The sequence below is a fragment of the Crocuta crocuta genome, unplaced genomic scaffold (assembly GCF_008692635.1).
Source record: "Crocuta crocuta isolate KB4526 unplaced genomic scaffold, BGI_CrCroc_1.0 scaffold145, whole genome shotgun sequence".
In the NCBI taxonomy this organism is placed as follows: Eukaryota; Metazoa; Chordata; class Mammalia; order Carnivora; family Hyaenidae; genus Crocuta; species Crocuta crocuta.
Window position 1 is genome coordinate 544,743 of NW_027530857.1, and position 20,348 is coordinate 565,090.

Consider the following 20,348-nt stretch of genomic DNA (forward strand, 5'->3'; position numbering starts at 1 on the left):
GGGGGGGGGCGGGGGGGAGGGCACTTCTGCCCTGAATACCTAATCTTGTTTACCTCATCTTGGATGTTTTTCATCCTGAGGTTTATTTTTCCTGTACCTTTGTCCTATACTGGGGGCCTTTGCCTGGATTATCTAATCTGGTTAACTGATTCTTGTTTACCCAAACTTGGGGGTGTACATCCAGTGGTTTTCTAGTTCTTCATGCCCTGTTAACCCACTGGTGCAGGCTCAAGGACTTCCTAACTTATTCCCCACACCAGGTTAATGTGCTGAGTGGTTGGGTTCCTGGTGAGAGCTCTCCATTTGGCTCACACGTGACCGCCTTCTCCCCGCGTCCCTAAGGGCAGAGAGGGAGAGAGGGCTCTCCAGTGGTGTCTCTTCTTCTAAGGACTTTAACCCCGTGGGATCAGGGCCCCACCCTTAGGAGTTCATTTAACCTTAACTGTGTCCTCACAGGCCCAGTCAGTCACACTGGGGGCTTGGACTTCAACATCGGCATTTGTAGGCAACACAGTTAAGTCCGTAGAAGCATTTCTGTTATGACCTCGTCTCCCTTCCCATGTTCCCCACTAAGTTGGTCATGTTTATGGGTTTCCCCTGGGGGGCCAGAGGCAGCAGGCTACTTTCAGATTGAGACAAAAGCTGAAATCCTGTCTGATGTTTTCCCTGAGCAGACTTTGGACAGGGTAGGACGCCATCACCCCGGGGGTGCTTCGAAGCCAGGTCCTCCTGGACTTGGCAATCATTCTACAGCTTCCCAGCTGTTCTTGTTTGGTCTGAGTGGATTTTCCCTTTTCCTCACTTCCTGCTAGTGAAGTGCACTAGCAGTGCACTTTGACCAGTAGGTCAAAGATTGCTGTTTCCATTTCATACATACGGGAAGTGAGGCACAGACATGGAAAATGACTTGGCCAAGGTCAATTAACTCATCCTTAGCCAAACCAGACCCAGTTTTCAGTTCCTGGCCGATGTTCCTCCCGGTTAGATTCCTTCACATCTTAGGTTATAAATGTAGGCACGTTCATTCCTGCTACGTGGAGACACACCAAAGAAGTGGTCCCAGGGTGGGGACTGAAGGAGTCCCTCTGGAACAAACACTTGTCAGCCAGATGGTGTGTAAGTGTCACAGCCCTCTATGGAGAGCACTCGTCCCCATTGGTTACCACCCTCTTCTGTGAGCCAGTATGGGGCAGGGGGCTTGGCATTCTTCTCTAGTTCTTTGGAGGCTGAGCTCTTTGGAGCAGAAGTGATCTACTCCGGCTCTTGGGTCATTTGAGAAGGGCCTGGGGCGAGGCCCAAGAGGAGACTTGTAAAACTGTGTTTGATGAGAGGACCCAGAACACTCCTCTGAGAGGGTGCCTTCCCCTAATTTCGACGGGTTTTCTCTCTGTTGCACGAAATGAATGATTTGCTCATGATTGTTTGGCCCATGGTTCAGTGCAGTCAGGAAGCAGTGAGAGAGCTCTCTGTGTCCCCATGCTTTTCTGCGGAAGAGCGTGGAATCACCCCCATCTCCAGCCGTCCCAAACCTTCTTCGTCTCCAGCCCGCCCTTCACAGCACGCACGTGTTGGGGCAGGTGGCTCAGTCAGAGCATCCCCCTGACTCCTGACGTATCAGCCCAGGGTGTGATCTTGCGGTCGTGGGTGATCCCAACAGAAGACCGTCATTGGGAACTGAGCGTGGACTCATGAATCGTGTGGTTTTGCAGGATGTCATCGGTGGCTCCGACCCCACCGCGGCCCTGCAGCTTTCAGATCTGACGGAGGGCGTCTACCCGTTCGGCTTGCAAGTTGCTGCGAGCCAGGGGGCCTCGGACACGGGCACTGCCGCCGTGGAGGTGCGGCCAGGCGCGCTCGCGGCTTCTGCACCCGGGCCACCCGTGAGCTGGGGGCTCCCCTGCTGCGTGGCCCAGGGCGGGACGCCCCCGTGGAGCCACTTTGCGGCTCTCTCTGTACCGCATTGACCCAAACAGTCTCAGCCTCCAGAAGGAGGGGCTCGCATGTGGCAGCATGTGGCAGCCAACCTCGTTTCACTTTGGTTTTCCCGCGGGAAGCGAAGCGGACCGCAACCGCTGTGCTGTTTGCAGAGCTGTCTCGGGGCCCGAAACCCAAGCGAGAAGGTCACCCAGGGGTCCTTTTAAATCTTTACGCTCCTGCACAGCCCTTGCTCGCTCGGTCTCGCTCCGGAGACCGCGGTGCTCCCTCCCCAGCCCTCGGGACGAGCGGCCTGGGGCCCCTGATGGGGCAGCACGGAGACGCTAAGGACGCTCGCGTCCAGAAGGCCCAGACCTCTCGGATCTCAGGTGCGAGCTGCGCGCCCCGCCGCACTCACGCCGTCTTTCCTCTGCGGCTTCTCTGCTGTTGGCAGGCACTTGTACCGCGTCCACACGCTCCTTCCTCAAGGCGCAGCCAGGAGGTCACCGCCACTGCCGCCAGCCCTGCGAGTCTCCGTATACGTTTGTTGACCGGGAGTGTCTGGATGGAGGAGGTAGCAAGTGTCAGGGGGGCTGGCTGTTAGCGCTGCTCTCTTCACAGGGCGTGCAAGTGGCCTGGGGCTCTCGAAGACCATGTCTCCTGGCCAGACTTCAGCCCTGCCCCACAGTCACAGGACTGAAGTCACAGCCCTGCCCCACAGTCACGGCTTCTCTCCTGCGAGAGGACCACTGACGACCTTTGCTTTTAACCTTCTGGGAGCCCAGGAGACTAAACCCTGGGTCTTTATTTCCTATAAGATTTATGTAGTTAATTGAGCTTTTATTTTTGAACTCTTATCCAATCTATGAATAATAGAATAGGGGAGGAGGAGACAGAGAATATGGGAGTGAAAACCTACCGTTCACGGTACATCTAGTTCCCAGTTATTGACAGGTTCCCTGGGTTTGTTTTCCAGATGACTGAAGCTTACTTAGAAAAACACGAGGTTAAAAAAAAAAAATTTCTAATTATTTTTATTATAAAACTCTTTCAAAACAAATCACACATTTCCGTTACTTACAAACTATCAAGCACTGAATCCAACACATCTGGAAATCAACAAACCCCAAAACTGTGTCTCTGAAAGATCAACCAAATTGATAAGCCTTTAGCTAGACTGGCCGAGAAAAAAGAGAGAAGATTCAGATTACTAAAGTCAGGAATGAAAGGGGATATTCCTACCAAGCACCTAGAAATAAAAAGGGTTATTCCATGAACAATTGTATGTCAACAGATTAGTTAACCTGCATGAAATGGACAAAATCCTAGAAAGATGCGACTATGACAATGGATTTCAGAAGAAATGAAAATTTGTAATAAATATATAGCAAGTAAAGAGAGTAAATCAATAATCAATAACTTTCTATAAAGCTCAGGGTGATAGCTTCCCTGCTGAATTCTACAAACCTGTTCACAAGCTCTTCTAAAAAATAGAAGAGGAGAGAACACTTTCCAACTCATTCTCTCAGACCAGTGTTTACTCCGATATCAAAACCAGATGAAGATACTACACGAAAACTACAGACTATTATCCCTTATGAATATAGAAGCAGAAATCCTCAACAAAATACTTTATTTAAATTTTTAAATGTTTATTTGTTTTTGAGAGAGAGAGAATGAGAGAGAACAAGGGAGCGGTAGAGAGAGGGAGACAGCATCTGAAGCAGGTTCCAGGCTCTAAGTTGTCAGCACAGAGCCCGACGCAGGGCTTGAACTCACAAACTTTGAGATCATGACCTGAGGTGAAGTCAGATGGTTAACTGACCGAGGCACCCAGGTGCCCCCTCAACGAAGTTCTTTGAAACTTCATTCAGCAACATATTCAAAGAAGTCAACACCATGGCCAAGTGGAATTTATCCCAGGCATGCAGGATGGGTCAATCAATAAATGTAATAAACCGTATTAATAAAGGACAAAAACCATACGATCATCTTAGTAGGAACAGAAAAAAGCAGCTGATGAAATCCAACAGGCTTTCATGATAAAAACCTTGTAGGTTGATTTGGGTCCCCTTAAAAGAACATTTATGTCACATCCCCTAGGGACCTGTGAGTGTGAGCTTAATTGGAAATAGGGTTGTGGCAGATGGAATTAGTTGAGATGTCATGTTGTAGGGTGGACCCTTAATCCAATGTAACTGTGTCCTTCTAAGAAGAGACACAGAGACAGACACACAGAGAGACCAGCGTGTGATAAGGAGGCAGAGATTGGAATTGAGGCATCAATAAGCACAGAAAACTGACTGCCAGCAGCACTGGGAGTGAGAGAAAGGCCTGGAACCTTCTCTCGCCTGGAACCTTCAGAGAGAGGATGGCCCTACACCTTGACTTTGAGCTTCTGGCCTCCAGAACTGTAAGAGAATAAATTTCTGTTGTTATAAGCTACCCAGTTAGTGGTACTTTTTACAGCAACCTTGAAAACGAATACAGATTTGAAGGGCCATTTCTCCAAAGAAGCCATGCAAATGGCTAATAGGCTCAAGGAAAGATGCTCATCATGACCTATCGGGAAACACAAGTCAAGACCCCTTTGAGATACCACTTCCCACCTGCTAGGATGGCTGTAACCCACAAGACCGACCATAACGAAGCATTGGTTCGTGTGTGGGAGAACCGGAACGCTGGGCGCTGCTGATGGGATTGTAAAATGGTGCAGCCACCGTGGAAGACAAGGCACTGGATGTGATTGCTGTATGACCCGGCAGTTCTGGGTCTCTGTGCCCAAGAGAAGTGATAAATTTACCTCCACGCAGAAACACATGTGAATGTTGACGGTGGCATTGTGCATACAGCCATAGTGGGAAAAGCCCAAACGTCAGCAGTTGATGGATGCGTAAATTTAATGTGGTTTGTCCATATGATAGACTGTCACCTAGCCATGGGAAGGAAGTGCTGATCGATGCTGTGACCTGGATAAACTTTGAACACATCTGGCAAAGTGGAAGAAGCCAGACTCAAGATGCCTCACATGTATTTCATTTATAGCAAATGAAGAGTCAAATCCAGAGAGACAGAAAGTACATTAGTACTTGTCAGAAGCTGGAGAGATGAGGGAATGTGGAGTGACTCCTTAAAGAAATTTTTTTAACATTTATTTATTTATTTATTTATTTATTCTTTCATAGTTTATTGTCAACTTGGTTTCTATATAACACCCAGTGCTCATCCCAATAAGTGCCCTCCTCCATGCCCATTACTCCCCTTCCCCTCCCCTGCCCCCTCCCCTCTCTCTCCCTCCTGTCTCCCCCACCCGCATCAGCACTGAGTTTGTTCTCAGTTTTCAAGAGTCTCTCATGGTTTGCCTCCCTCCCCCTCCTTCTCCCCAACTAGTTTTTCCCCTTCTCCTCCTCCATGGTCCTCCGTTAAGTTCCTCCTGATCCACTTATAAGTGAAAACATATGGTATCTGTCCTTCTCTGCCTGACTTATTTCGCTCAGCATAACGCCCTTCAAATTCCATCCATGTTGCTACAAATGGCCAGATTTCATTCTTTCTCATTGCCATGTAGTATTCCATTTGTATAAATAAACCACATCTTCTTGATCCCTTCCTGTATCCCTTGAGTCAATTCCTAGCAGTGCTATTGCTGGGTCATAGGGGAGTTCTCTTGTTAATTTTTTGAGGAACCTCCACACTGTTTAACAGAGGGGCTGTACCACTTTACATTCCCACCAACAGTGTAGGAGGGTGCCCATTTCTCCACATCCTCGCCAGCATCTATAGTCTCCTGATTTGTTCATTTTAGATGCTCTAACCCGGTGAGATGGTATCTCAGTGTGGTTTTGATTTGTATTCTCTGATGATGAGTGACGCTGAGCATCATTTCATGTGTCTGTTGGCCATCTGGATGTCCTCTTTGGAGAAGTGTTGGTTCATGTCTTCTGCCCATTTCTTCACTGGATTATTTGTTTTTCGGGTGCGGAGTTTGGCGAGTTCCTTTTAGATATTGGAACCTAGCCCTTTATCTGATATGTCATTTGCAACTATCTTTTCCCATTCCGTCGATTGCCTATTAGTTTTATGGATTGTTTCCTTTGCTGTGCAGAAGTTTTTATCTTGATGAGGTCCCAATAGTTCATTTTTGCTCTTGATTCCCTTGCCTTTGGGGATGTGTCAAGTAAGAAATTGTTGCGGTTGAGGTTAAGGAGGTTGTTTCCTACTTTCTCTTCTAGGGTTTTGATGGTTTCCTGTCTCACATTCAAGTTCTTTATCGATTTTGAATTTATTTTTGTGTATGGTGTGAGAAAATGATCTAGTTTCATTCTTCTGCATGTTGCTGTCCGGTTCTCCCAGCACCATCTGTTAAAGAGGCTGTCTTTTTTCCATTGGATACTCTTTCCCCGCTTTGTCAAAGATTAATTGGCCATACATTTGTGGGTTCAATTCTGAGTTCTCTCTTCTATTCCATTTGTCTATGTGTCTGTTTTTGTGCCAATACCATACTGTCATGATGATGACAGCTTTGTAGTAGAGGCTAAGGTGTGGGATGGTGATGCCTCCCGTTTTGGTTTTCTTCTTCAATATTACTTTGATGACTCGGGGTCATTTGTCATTCCATACAAATTTTAGGATAGTTTGTTGTAGCTTTGAGAAGTATGCTGGTGCAATTCTGATTGGGATTGCATTGAATGCATAGAATTTTTGGGTAGTAATGACATTTCAACAATATTTATTCTTTGGATCCATGAGCATGGAATGTTTTTCCATTTCTTTGTGTCTTCTTCAATTTCTTTTGTTAGTTTTCTATAGTTTTCATCATACAGATCTTTTATATATTTTGTTAGGTTTATTCCTAGGTATTTTATGGTTTTTTTGTTCAATTGTGGATGGATCAGTTTCTTGATTTCTCTTTCTGTTGCTTCGTTATTGGTGTATAAAAATGCAACTGATTTCTGTATGTTGATTTTGTACCTGTGACTTTGCTGAATTCATGGATCAGTTCTAATAGACTTCTGGTGGAGTCTGTCAGGTTTTCCATGTAGAGTATCACATCATCTGCGAAAAGTGAAAGTTTGACTTTATCTTTGACAATTCTGATGCCTTTAATTCTTTTTGTTGTCTGATTGCTGATGCTAGGACTTCAAGCCCTGTGTTAAACAACATCCCTATCGTGTTCCTGATCTTGGGGGAAAGCTCTTAGTTTTTCCCCATTGAGGATGATGTTAGCTGTGGGCTTCCATAAATGGCTTTTATGATGTTTAAGTAAGTTCCTTCTCTCCCAACTTTCTCGATGGTCTTTATTAAGAAAGGATGCTGTATTTTGTCAAATTCTTTTCTTCATCTATCGACAAGATCATATGGTTTTTGTCTTTTCTTTTGTTAATGTGATGTATCACATTGATTGTTTTGCAAATACTGAACTAGCCGTGTAACCCTGGAATTAATCCCACTTGATCATGGTGGATAGTTCTTTTTTTTTTTTTTTTTTTAAAGAGACAGCATAAGCAGGGGAGGGTCAGAGAGAGAGGGAGACACAGAATCTGAAGCAGGCTCCAGGCTCTGAGCTGTCAGCACAGAGCCCGACACGGGGCTTGAACCCACGAACCGTGAGATCATGACCTGAGCCGAAGTCAGATGCTTAACCGACTGAGCCACCCAGGCGCCCCTGGATAGTTCTTTTTATATGCTGGTGAATTTGATTTGCACACATCTTGTTGAGGTTTTTTGCAGCCGTATTCATCAAGGATATTGGCCTGTAGTTCTCTTTTTCTCTCATTCTCTGTCTGGTTTGGGAATCAAAATGATGCCGACTGTATAGAATGAGTCTGGAGGTTTTCCTTCGATTTCTGTTTTTTGGAATAGCTTGAGAAGAATGGGTATTAACTCTGTTTTAAATGTCTGATAGAATTCCCTGGGGAAGCCATCTGGCCCAGGGCTCTTATTTGTTGGGAGATTTTTGGTAACTGATTCAATTTCTTCACTAGTTATGGGTCTGTTCAGATTTTCTGTCTCTTCCCATTTGAACTTTGGTAGTGCTTGTGTGTTTAGGAATTTGTCATTTTCTTCTAGGTTGTCCAGTTTGTTGACATATAATTTTTCATAGTATTCCCTGATGATTGCTTGTATTTCGGAGGGATTGGTTGTAATAAATCCATTTTCATTCATGATTTTATCTATTTGGGTGCTCTGTCTTTTCTTTTTGAGAAGCCTGGCTAGAGGTTTATCAATTTTGTTTATTTTTTCAAAAAAACAACTCTTGGTTTCGTTGATGTGTTCAACTGTATTTTTGGATTCTATATTGTTTAGTTTTGCCCTGGTCTTTATTATTTCTCTTCTTCTGCTGGGTTTGGGGTACTCTTGCTGCTCTGCTTCTAGTTCCTTTAGACGCGTTGTTAGATTTTGTATTTGTGCTTTTTCTAGTTTCTTGAAATAGGCTTGAAGCGCAATGTACTTTCCTCTTAGGACTGCCTTTGCCACATCCAAAAAAGTTTGGATTGTTGTATTTTCATTTTCATTTGTTTCCATATTTTAAAATTTCTTCTCTCATTGCCTGATTGTCCCATTCAGTCTTTAGTAGGGTGTTCTTTAACCTCCATATCTTTGGAGGCTTTCCACACTTTTTTCTACACTTGATTGATTTCAAGTTTCATAGCATTTTGATCTGAAAGTGTGCATGGTATGATCTCAATTCTTCTATGTTTATTGAGGGCTGCTTTGTGACCCAGTATGTGATCTATCTTGGAGAACGTGCCATGCGCACTCAAGAAGAAAGTGAATTCCATAGCCTCAGGATGTAGAGTTCTAAATATGTCTGTCAAATCCATCTGATCCAATGTGTCATTCAGGGCCATTGTTTCTTTAGTGATTTTCTGTCTAATTGTTCTATCCATTGTTGTAAGTAGTGTATTAAAGTCCCCTGCTATTAGCACATTCTTACGCATAAGATTGTTTCTGTTTGTGACTGTTTTATGTATTTGGGTGCTCCCGAATTCGGTGCTAACAAGCTCTTCCTGATGGATAGACTTTGTAATTATTATATAATGCCCTTCTTCATCCTTTGCTATTGTCTTTACTTTAAAGTCCAGTTTGTCTCATATAAGTATGGCTACTCCAGCTTTCTTTTGACTTCCAGTAGCATGATAGATATTTCTCCATCCCCTTACTTTCATTTTTAAAAATGTTTTATTTATTTTTGAGAGAGAGATAGAGACAGCATGATCAGGTGAGGGTCAGAGAGAGAGGGAGACACAGAATCTGAAACAGGCTCCAGGCTCTGAGGTAGCTGTCAGCACAGAGCCCAACATGGGGCTCGAACCCACGAACTGTGAGATCATGACCTGAGCTGAAGTCAGATGCTTAACTGACTGAGCCACCCTGGCACCCCACAATCCCCTTACTTTCAATCTGAAGGCGTCCTCAGGTCTAAAATGAGTTTCTTGTAGACAGCAAATAGATGGATTTTTTAAAAATCCATTCCGATATCCTATGTCTTTTGATTGGAACATTTAGTCCATTTACATTCAGTGTTTTTATTGACAAATACGGGTTTAGAGTCATTTTGTTCTCTGTAGGATTCATGCTTGTGGTGGNTGCTCTAACCCGGTGAGATGGTATCTCAGTGTGGTTTTGATTTGTATTCTCTGATGATGAGTGACGCTGAGCATCATTTCATGTGTCTGTTGGCCATCTGGATGTCCTCTTTGGANTACTGATAGGTCTCCCTTTGTATGTTAGGGCCCTTTTATCCATACTGCCTTCAGAATTCTCTCTTTGTCCGTATATTTTGCCAGTTTCACTATAATATGTCGTGTAGAAGATGGATTCAAGTTACCTCTGAGGGGAGTTCTCTATGCGTCTTGGATTTCCATGTCTGTTTCTTTCCCCAAATGCGGGACGTTCTCAGCTATTATTTGTTCAAGTACCCCTTCAGCTCCTTTTTCTCTCTATGTCGTCGTCTTCTGAAATTCCCATGATGTGGATATTGTTCCATTTGATTGCATCACTCAGTTCTCTAATTCTCCTTTCGTGCTCCTGGATCAATTTATCTCTCTTTTTCTCGGCTTCCCCTTTTTCTATAAGTGTCTTCTAACTCACCTGTTGTCCTCTCTGTCTCTTCAATCCATGCAGTGGCCACCTCCATTTTATTATGCACCTCATTTATAGCATTTTTTAATTCATCACAACTATTTTTAAGGTCCATAGTCTTTGTAGCAATAGCTTCTCTGGTGTCTTCCATGCCTTTTTCAAGCTCTGTGACTAATTTTATGACTATTTTTCTAAATTCTTGATCACTTATGTTGCTTATATGTGTTTTGAGCAATTCTTTAGCTGTCATTTCTTCCTGGAATTTCTTTAGAGGAGAGTTCTTCCATTTTGTCATTTTGGCTAGCTTTCTGTCTTTTGGAAGTTTTAAAAGCTTATGTGCTCTGCACCTGCAAGTTCTGCTATATTAAAGGAGGCTCATTGACTGTCCATGGCCTGTCCATTCAGGAAGTGTTCTTTTAATTGTGTTCCTTGGTCTCTCTTGTGCCTTTAGTCATTTTATTTCCTTACTCATAGTGGTATTTGGGACTCTCCACCATGTGTACTTTGGCTTGTTTCTTGAGGTAGACCTGAAAAGGAAAACAGATAAACACACAAGGAACAAAAGCATGCAAACAGACCGCAAATCAAACAAGGAAACCAAAAGGGGGAGGGAAACCCACAACAATAAAAGACAAAGGACAGTCTAAAAGCATAAAACCAGAAATCCCAGCTGCAAATAAAGAGCAGGGTGGAGGCAGTGCTGAGAGAAGAGCATATACAAAGAGAAAATGAATGGGGTGGGGAGAATGCAAAATTGAACACTGACCAGGCAGAGAGACTAAAAGGCTTAATTCAGAGAGAGAAAGAGGAGAACATGGTAGGAGGTGAGGAGAAAGAAACAAAGACAATGTTATGCAAAGAAACTGTATAGTCCGATTATTCCAGAGTGAGAGAGAGAGAAAGGAAGATAGCGACGGAGGTGTAGAATATGCATCCGGAGAATGGATTAAATGTGACTGTTTAAGCAAACCAATGACCCGAGTGCCCAGTCTAGTGGAGGAGAGGGATAGGAATGAGATGTGGGAAAATATATCTGAATAGCAAGAATTGATCTAGAGTTAATCACGGCAATGCATCAATGCTGGTCTTGCCCCGGGCTCTGGTAAAAAAATAAATAAAGGAGTGCTCCAGTGCAGATGGGTGTGGTTTGGTGTAGGCAGGTCTCGCCTCCACTGTGGTGGTGTGGCCACTCCTTGAGACCCTCCCTTGGTGGTTGTGGGGAGAAAAATACCGGTGCTCCAGTCTCTTCGTGAACCAAGTGTTGTAAGTCACTCTTTTGGGTCCAGTCTCCCTGTGCCACAGGCCTAGCCAAGGTGGGCCATGTTCTATGTCCCAAGCCCCGCCTCGTTTCCAGATCTTAGTCCCCGCGCTTTATTGATACAGCCTGAAATACAATCCCACAGGTCAGGCTGCTTCCCAGTGTGGGGTGGAGCCAGGACAGCAGTGGAGCCGTTTCTCTTGGTGCTACTGGGACCGGGGTGCCCGGCCCAAAGACAGCACCACAGCTGTCTTCAGGTTCTTCTCTTCTCCAGGGACCGTTCTCTGAGCAGTTTCAGCCACTCTTGATCTTCCCCTCATCTTTCCGCCGAGGGGACCCACTCCCCTCCATACCTCCAGGTCCCAGCCCGTTTTTACCTTCCCCAGTTCGCAATCTCGCACCTATGAGGCTGCTGCTTAGTGGATTCTTTCTGTTTTCCTTCCAGACTTTGGCGGTTCAGTGATCTATGGCTTCAGGCCTTCTTTGAGAGATGTGGGTGAGCGAAATGTATGGAGCTCCCTATTTCTCTGCCGTCTTCTAACATTTATTTATTTTTGAGAGACAGAGAGAGACAAAGCATGAGCAGGGGAGGAGCAGAGAGACAGGAAAATACAGAATCCAAAGCAGGCTCCAGGCTCTGAGCTGACAGCACAGAGCCCAACATGGGGCTTAAACCCACAGACTGTGAGATCATGACTTGATCTGAAGTTGGACACTTAACCAATTGAGTCACGCAGGCGCCCGAAGAGGGACTTCTTAACTGGCACAGGCTTTGTTCTTGAGGTGGTGACAGTGCTCTGGAGTCAGATGGTGGCAGGGAATTGACTAAAAGCCACTGAGTGATACACTTTAGAAGGTGACTTTCACGGTAAGTAAATTCTACCTTCGTGAAAAGATAAAAGTCATCACCCCGTGCATGGCTGAGTCTGTCTGCACCCATATGCCTGTTGCGCCTCTTATCTCAAGATGTGTCTGTCATCAGGTGACTCTGTGGCTCTGCGACTGAAGAGCCTTCATTTGTAAATGCAAACAGGTCAGTTCCTCGGCCCATAAGACGCGCTTCTGCCCCTGCCTGACTACACAGCTGTGACAGGTCGCATGGCGGGCATGGACGTGTCACTGCCTGACCGCATGGCCGTCCTCTCTCCTGGTCTCCTCTGCAGCATGTGATTGTGTTTTCTGTACAGAGTGGGCTGCTGCCCACCATCCTCAGAGCTGCTGACATGGTCCGGAATCTGCTTAGGCAGCTCCCCAAGGAGAAGGGGGACTTCTTGATTTTCAAAACCTTGAGTATCAACACAGTTAGGTGCATTTCCCTGAGTCCACGTAATGCAGATACTTGTTGTCCGTTTGGAATTGCGTAGCGCTGAGCAAGACATCCGGTCAGATAAATGCAGCAAGAATCTCACAGAAACATGAATAACTACCCGTTGAGGTTAAAGTAAACAGAGTCCAGAATTTATCTTTCTAATTAGAAATTATATATCAAACGTAATTCCTCCAGGAATACTCCTACAGGATGACTCCTCTGGGGAGCATTCTAAAAGAATGACACTGGCCAGGCATGGCGAAGTGTTGCTGGCGTGAGAAGAGACACGACGTGCGAGCGTGTTCACGCTGGCATCCAGACACTTGTTTTGCACGAGTCTCTGCAGGGGACTGCCTCCAACACGTCTGCCGACTGCTCTTTGTCTCCAAGGAGCAGCGGCTCGTGGGTCAATGGTCAAAGCTGTCAACGGTCCTTGTCAGAAATGTCCTATGTAAGCCATCAGAATGGTGTTAAAGACAGAGAAGCATTGTGGGCCGGCAAAGCTGTGGTCACATAGTTTTTTTTTTTTACCTTGGACACCAGGGTGGGGTGACGATGGTGTTCACTGCCACGTGCCTTCCCTCGTACCTGTGACTGTGAGTCACAGTCCCTGGCTCCTGCCCCGTCCCCGCAGCAGCCTGACTCACGAGTGTGGGTGGCATCATGCTGTCTGACCTTAGGAGGACCGCGACTCCCTCACAATGTGGGACGTGACACCCCTCACCCCCCCGCAGCAGGCACCGAGGACTGTGAGCGTTACAAGGGACACCACGACATAGTGTAGGAACACTTAGCTCGTTTCAGGGACATGTCTCCCCACAATGGACATCCTCAGCACTGACATGCACTAACTTAATTTTTTTAATAATTCCTTTTTTCTTCCTACAAAAGTAATATCCATTTATTTGTTAGAAGAAACTTGGAATAACCAGAAAGGCAAAAACAAACAAACAAACCCAATCCTCTAGATTCTAGAGCCTAGAATCCCCACTCTCTAAATTTTACTTTTGTTAATAATTTGCTGTATTTCATCCAGTTCCTCCATCTTGGGAAACCTGTGATACAATCAGCATAATTGGATAGATATTGTTAACCTGCTTTTAAACTTCATTTTCTTGCATCTTGCACGATTCTCCCTCAGTAGGATATTTATAGCTGCGTGGTCCTTCATTCTGAATGTGTTCATCCGGTCCTCCGCTCACGGACTTTAAGGTTGACTTTATTTATTTATTTATTTATTCTTCTTAAAAAATTTTTTTTGATGTTTTATTTATTTCTGAGAGAGAAAGACAGCATGAGCAGGGGAGGGTCAGAGAGAGAGGGAGACACAGAATCTGAAACAGGCTCCAGGCTCTGAGCTGGCTGTCAGTGCAGAGTCCGACATGGGGCTCGAACCCACAAACCGTGAGATCATGACCTGAGCCGAAGTCCGACCCTTAACCGGCTGAGCCACCCAGGCGCCCCAAGGTTGACTTTAAATACTGCTGAATCGTAGATAAATTGTCGTGCATATCCCAGTTATCACTGGATAACTTCTTAGAATCTGTCTTTCTTAGGCCAGAGGCTGCTACGGTCTCTGCTACATTTTTAAGGCTTTTGTTACCTGGTACCGATCGTTTTTTCCCCTGCCATTTGCTCTGATAGAATAGACTCCCTGGAACTTCCTCTGTACCGTAAGAGGTTCTAGATCCAGCAAGCTGCATCCCTGCAGGACCCTGTACGAATTGGGGTCCACAGTGGGTGGAGCCAGGACCCCCTGCTGGCCTGGTAAGCTCAGCCCCCACCCCGTTTGCAGACTGCCTTCCAGAATGCTCCGGCCACTGCCACCCCATCACAAAGTGTTGTGTGTGCCCTCCACTGTGGATGGAGAACCTGATAGAGCGTTACTTCCGCACCGGGGAGAGCAACTGTGGTGAGTTCTGGGGGTGCAGCTGTGGGCAAGGGGCGTGGGGAGTGCCAGAAATGCCTGCCCTGCTTTGCGGCTATAAACATTTGCCCTTTCTCACCTGAAGCCAAGGAGCAGTGACCTATGATCCTCCACACCACAAACCAGAGCAGATGTGCTTAGGCGTTTCTGGAAGACTTCCAATGAGGAAAGTCACTTCGGCAAAGAAGACTTCACCAACCCCCACCTAACCCCCGCTTTGGGCCACCTGGGCCGTTTTCAGGTCACATCTGCCGTGGCTTGTGCTCCACTGACCTTCTGGTGAAGTGTCTCCTGAGGACAGAACGTGGCCCACTCTTCCCGGATGTCTGCCCGGGCAGGCACCCAACATTGAGCCAGCTGGCCAGCCTGGTGCCCTCAGGTGTCTTCCGGGGAGGAAACTATTTTAATGCCAGTCGATTTCTAAGAGTAGTTTTGTTGCTTTGGGAACAAGATGTTTATATTTGGCAGAATCATTTGAAAATAGTCCCTAGATCATTATTTCAAGGAGCACGTACAACACTGAATGGACGTAAGCCTTTGTCTTTGGCTCCTTGCTTTCTCTGTCTCTGAAAGGCCACGGCCAAGCTGTTTACACTGGTACTTGCAAGGGTGTGGAAGGAATGGAGATCAGGTACTTTCTGAATGACTATCTGGCTCTCTGAAAACTGTCTCCGTGTCTTAGGCAGCCCCACAGATATTTTATTTGCTTTATGAAAACCAAGCCAGACCTATTTCGGGGGGAGGGTGGTGTTGCTTGCGCTTATGACATGGCTGTTTTGATGGGCCATATGTGGGTGTCTGCATATTACTTCTTAATTCGCTTGTTTTTTCAGATAATTCTGTCTGTAAGTCAGCATGAAATATACTCCATCAGGTCCCTAAGCCGATTGGACAAAAATAGGGTGCTTTCACATCATCCCTGATTTGTCTGCAGTTGACCTTGCTCATGCTCTGGCACCAGCCCCGTGAGGTGTGATCAGCCAGCACTACATACGGGTGGCCTGTGTGTAACCACGCCCACCTGGTGTTCTTGTTTTTCAGAGTGGCATATATTCTCCGTGACCATGGTGCTTCTCACCCTTCTGGCGATAACAGGGGGCTTGCCCTGGCTTTGTGTCTTCTGCTCCAAGAGGTACTTGGCCTGCTTGTCTGTGTTTTTACCTGAAATCAAGACACATCATGAAACCAGACTTTGGCTTTGGCTGGGCTTGGTTAAGCTGTGTGAACCATATGACGGTCACTTTTTTATAAGACAAAGTAGACTTTAAAAGTCCTTTATCGGAGCGCCTGCCTGGCTTAGTTGGTGGAGTGTGCACCTCTTGAGCTCAGGGTCGTGAGTTCAAGCCCCACATTGGGCGTGGAGCCTACTTAAACCCTTTATAATGAACCGTTGCCCACAAGGCGTATGTGCCCGGATAAATGGAATAAGAGTAGAGGCAGCTCCTTTTTTCCTAGAAGGTGCAGGGATCCTGTATCCAATCTCATGTTACTTTGTGTCAGCTCACACCATGTGTACTGTGACGCTCCCTGAGCCGCCTGACTGACCAGCCAGCCCTCAGGAGACTTCGGAGTTCTGGAACACTCATGCACATTTAGAATTTGATTTTTTTGTGTGAAGCAACAGTAGAATCTATCTGAATTCTGTTTAATAAATGCAGAACTTCGTCAAGGCGATGTGATCACTAAAGAGAAGATTTACTTCAGGTTTTTCCTTCTTCCTCTTTCCACGGAGCTGACCTCTGAGAAGTTGATGAGCTGCTTCATTGACTCTTCCAGAACTCTGTGCCCAGCCCTGTGGGAGGGGAATTTGCAGAGACAGTGATTTCTCAAGTCCTTAGAAGACAGTGCCAGGTGGCCCACCTTCCTATATCTCCCTTGGAGATATGATTTAAAAAAATGTATATCATACTTAATAGTTATTTTTTAAAACCACTTAGATGATCTTGGTTTTATTTGTGATTACTTTCCCAAAGATGAGGCTGGTGAAGGAGGGGATACAGGTACTCAGAGGCCTAAATCCCAGAGTAAAACTTCTCTGAAAGTTTTAAAAAATACAAATTCTGCAGTTTTGTGACATATTATCAAGCAGATGGTGGTGATATAAAGAATGTGGTTGACTGTGACCGTTTATTAACTGTCATTGTGATGAGTGGCTCTGAGTGCTTTACATATATTCCTCAGTCCTCCTACCAACTGTATAAAAAGGGACTGTTTTCAATCCCATTTTACAGATGGGAACATGGAGTCAAGAAACTATCAAAAAATTGTCTCAGAGTCACCCAGCTAGCAAGTACTAAGTCAGGTGTTAGAGGCCCAAGCTCTTAGCCACCGGTCAGAAAGCTGTCTCGGGCCAGGCACTGCCCTCAGCACGCCTCACCATGGCTTTGAAGTGAGCTTTCAGAGAATCCCCTGAAGCTTTGGGTGACGTGCAGGGGACCAGTGCAGTTGTTTCCAAGCACTGTGAAAAAATGAAAACTGAGTTATTGCTAATTAGTTCTGGGGAATCTGTTCTATTTCTGTGTGTGCTGTTATTTGTTTGTTTTGTTTTCCTGGTTGCCAGTTTATGTGACCTGTTCGTTCTACAGTTTGGACATTACAGGCCAGTATAGGTTCAAGGGAAGACATGTGCATCTGGTGTTTCTTTTTTTTCTTTATTCTGAGAGAGAGAGAGAGTGGAGAGGGTAGGAGAGAGAGAGAGAATCCCAAGCAGGCTCTGAACCATCAGCCTGATGTCAGAAACTTGAACTTGTGAATCCCTGAAATCATGACCTGAGCCCAGATCAAGAGTCGGACGCTTACCTGACTGAGCCACCCAGACGTCCGTCCAGGTTTTTCTGAGTAAAGAATTAACCCAGGAAGAAAGGCTGCTGTGCAAACACACAGGTGCTGAGGGTTCCTGCCCGAGGCCCTGGCCCCGGTCCCGAGGCTCAGTCGGGAGCTCACAGTCAGGTGGCCGCTGGGGGTCCTGCTCCCGTGTTTCCTCAAGACGCACAGGGCTCTTGGGTCTGCTGACCCCACACCTGGCCGTGTGCGCGCCTCATTCGTACAGTGCGGGCTCTTCCGTTCCTGCACGTGTTTAATTCCTGGTTCCCGGTTCCCTGTCTGAGAATCTGACTTGAGCTTTTCATTCTTGCTTTCAGATGAAAGAGGACTAATTTGAGAAAGAAAACCAAGTATAGTCTCTTGGATAACATGGATGACCAGGAAACCGTGGAGCTGAGCCCCAAGTGTGGTGAGGTGGGCTCCAGGAGCCTTACCTGGTGCCTCTTTTATTTATTTATTAAAAAAAATTTTAATGTTTATTTTTGAGAGAGAGACAGTGTAAGCGGGAGAGGGGCAGAGAGAGAGGGAGACACAGAATCCGAAGCAGCTCCAGGCTCTGAGCTGTCAGCCCAGAGCCCGATGCGGGGCTCGAACCCACAAACTGCAAGATCATGACCTGAGCTGCCTGAGCTACTCAGACGCTTAACCGACTGAGCCACTCAGGTACCCCAGAGACTGCGCCTCAGGTACTGAGCCCGCGTGTTATCTGTGTGCGACTGTGTCTCTTCTGCGTCGCGTTCCCAGCTGAGAACTCAGGAAGTTCGGTTCCCTAAAGCCTCGCAGCCGTGCCTGCCTGTTACATGGGCTGCTTAGAGCCAGACACTGGGTTGACTTAAAAAAAATAGTATGTGAGCTGTAATGGATTCATGCTAAAATGCAAACATGCAGTACAGTTTGGTAAGTGTTAATGTGTGTCCCACTGGGAAACCGTCATCACAACTGAGATGAAATTTCCTTGTGACACTTTGTAACCTCACCCTCCCTCAGGCAACCCCTGATCCGCTGTCACTACAGGTTAGCTTGAATTTCCCAGAGTTTCATATGAATGGGACCATATAATATGCATCCAAAACTTTTGGAGATTTTTACCTCTCAGGTTTCCTTCTTTCCAAGCCAGTTAAGTGAATCCGTTAGCACCTTGGACCAGGAAAATACTTGCTGAAGTAAAGATCCCAGTAATGGGGATGGAATTACTGTGGTTACCAAAACTAAGTTCAGGCTCCAAGGTCGTCCTCAGTCCTGTGAGAGGTCAGCGTTCATTTACTGAAAACAGAACTGCCCTTTGCATCAAATCTTTATAATCTCAACAGTGATGATTTTTGAATGCAGATAAATTCAAAACAAAACAAACCTCTAAGCTACGTCTGAGTCCACCTAAAAGTTAGCATTAAACTCTGGCTTTAAAGCTTCCCGAAAGTAGAAGTGTTTTCCTTTTGATCTTGGGGGAAAGTGAGGTTTCCTGGCATCTAGAGAGAACTGTAGCCCAAAGACCTCACTGAAACTGGTCATTCCAAAAGGTCACAGGCAGGGGCTGGCGGTGCTCTATTTCTTGCTCTGGGTGCCGGTCACAAGGGGTCCCCAGTTTGTGAAGGTTCAGCAAGTTCCCAACAAGTACGCTTTTCTTTGCATGCACGTTACACTTGGATGAAAATTTAACAAGAAACCTGCCCAAATGACTTTACTTTTGAAGCCAGCTAAGTATAAAGGGGTAGCAGGAGAGATTCCCTTGGTGGGGGTGAAACAGTTCTGTATCTTGATCGTGGCAGTGACTGCACTAACCTACCTGCTGACATGCTTAAGTTGGATAACCCATAAAGGTACATAAAAACTGGGCAAACTGGCGTTTTTTTAAGGCCTGACTTAATAGTGTGATACTAATTAACGTCAGTTTCCTGGCTTTGGTTATGTAAGACCGTAGCCTCATGGGTACAAGGTAAAGAGGAATCTGTTACTTTTGCATCCTCCTGTGAATTTATAATGATTTCAAAATAAAAGGTTGAAAGATGTTGGGAGGAAGCAGATTGATGATTTAATAGTGAACTACTAAAAGCTTTTCCATTAAAGTCTGGAACAAGTTAAACAAAAATGCAAACCCAGCATGTCTCCAGCTAAACAGAGAGTCTCCCTTTTTGAGATGAGTTTACTGAGTGGCCAAATATCCTGTATTTGAAGCCTACTTAGTATTGTCACCTCTGTCCTCCTGAAGGTGATTAGAGTTGAAGGCCCGAGGCCTTAGCACCACAGCAAGTGAGCACATCATCTTCCCTAATCTGACCAAAACATCCGAGTCCTCTGAACCACTATGACGAGACTACCTGTGGCCTAACCCTGTGACTAGTCCTCGTTAGCTGATAATACAAACAGACGATAAGTAAGTTTGCAGACTGCTGATTTCCAAACCCATTTCCTTTCATTTATAAATAGCACGTGCAAATAGAACATAGTGGTAGTTTTTCAGTGCGCTCAGAATAAGCAGGACCTGCTGTTTTTCCAGAGAGGTTGCTCAGACCCACAAAGGAAGACCACACTAATTTGCTGTTTAATTTGTTGCAGGCTAACTTAGAAATAAAGCGGCTGTAGCAGGCGAACACTTACCGATAGAGAACAGAAGACAGGGTAGGAAGATGGAAAGTGACACTTGCTTCTAAGTAGAGGCCTGGGCCAAGCACATAAAAACCCACAAATTGAGAGGTAAGTGGAGACTTTTGTCCTGGTAATGAACTAACTTTAAAAATCACAGTCAAAAGCAGCTTTAGTGGAAAACTGCATTGTCTACACAGAGCAGAGCCGTCCTGGGTTATCTGGTTCTCACACTCATTGCCCTGGAGGCATTTTCAGACTCTCTAAGGTTGTAGAGCAGAGCGGTAGCAATGCAAATTCTGTCCGGTCCTAGAGTTTCACCGACTCCCCTCCTGCACAGTGTGCTTCCATTCATTTTTGGTGTTCCTCGTCTGTACAAGTTTGGGGAGCTTTTGGCTTCTCCATTCCACTGGTTATCATACCCTTACTAGGTTCCTCATTGATGACTTAAA

General features: G+C 45.7%; 1 protein-coding gene across 1 annotated transcript in view; it reads left to right on the forward strand.

Annotated features, from left to right (window-relative positions):
- The window catches only part of KIAA0319 (KIAA0319 ortholog), a 52,069-nt gene extending 32,156 nt beyond the window's left edge, over nucleotides 1-19,913 (forward strand). The window contains 8 exon segments of the mRNA XM_077769592.1: nucleotides 1,710-1,880; nucleotides 2,162-2,303; nucleotides 2,369-2,544; nucleotides 12,421-12,577; nucleotides 14,374-14,478; nucleotides 15,535-15,625; nucleotides 17,634-17,725; nucleotides 19,870-19,913. Coding sequence (XP_077625718.1) covers nucleotides 1,710-1,880; nucleotides 2,162-2,303; nucleotides 2,369-2,544; nucleotides 12,421-12,577; nucleotides 14,374-14,478; nucleotides 15,535-15,625; nucleotides 17,634-17,725; nucleotides 19,870-19,874 — 939 coding nt within the window. The 3' untranslated portion in view covers nucleotides 19,875-19,913.
- The last annotated feature ends 435 nt before the right edge of the window (nucleotides 19,914-20,348 follow it).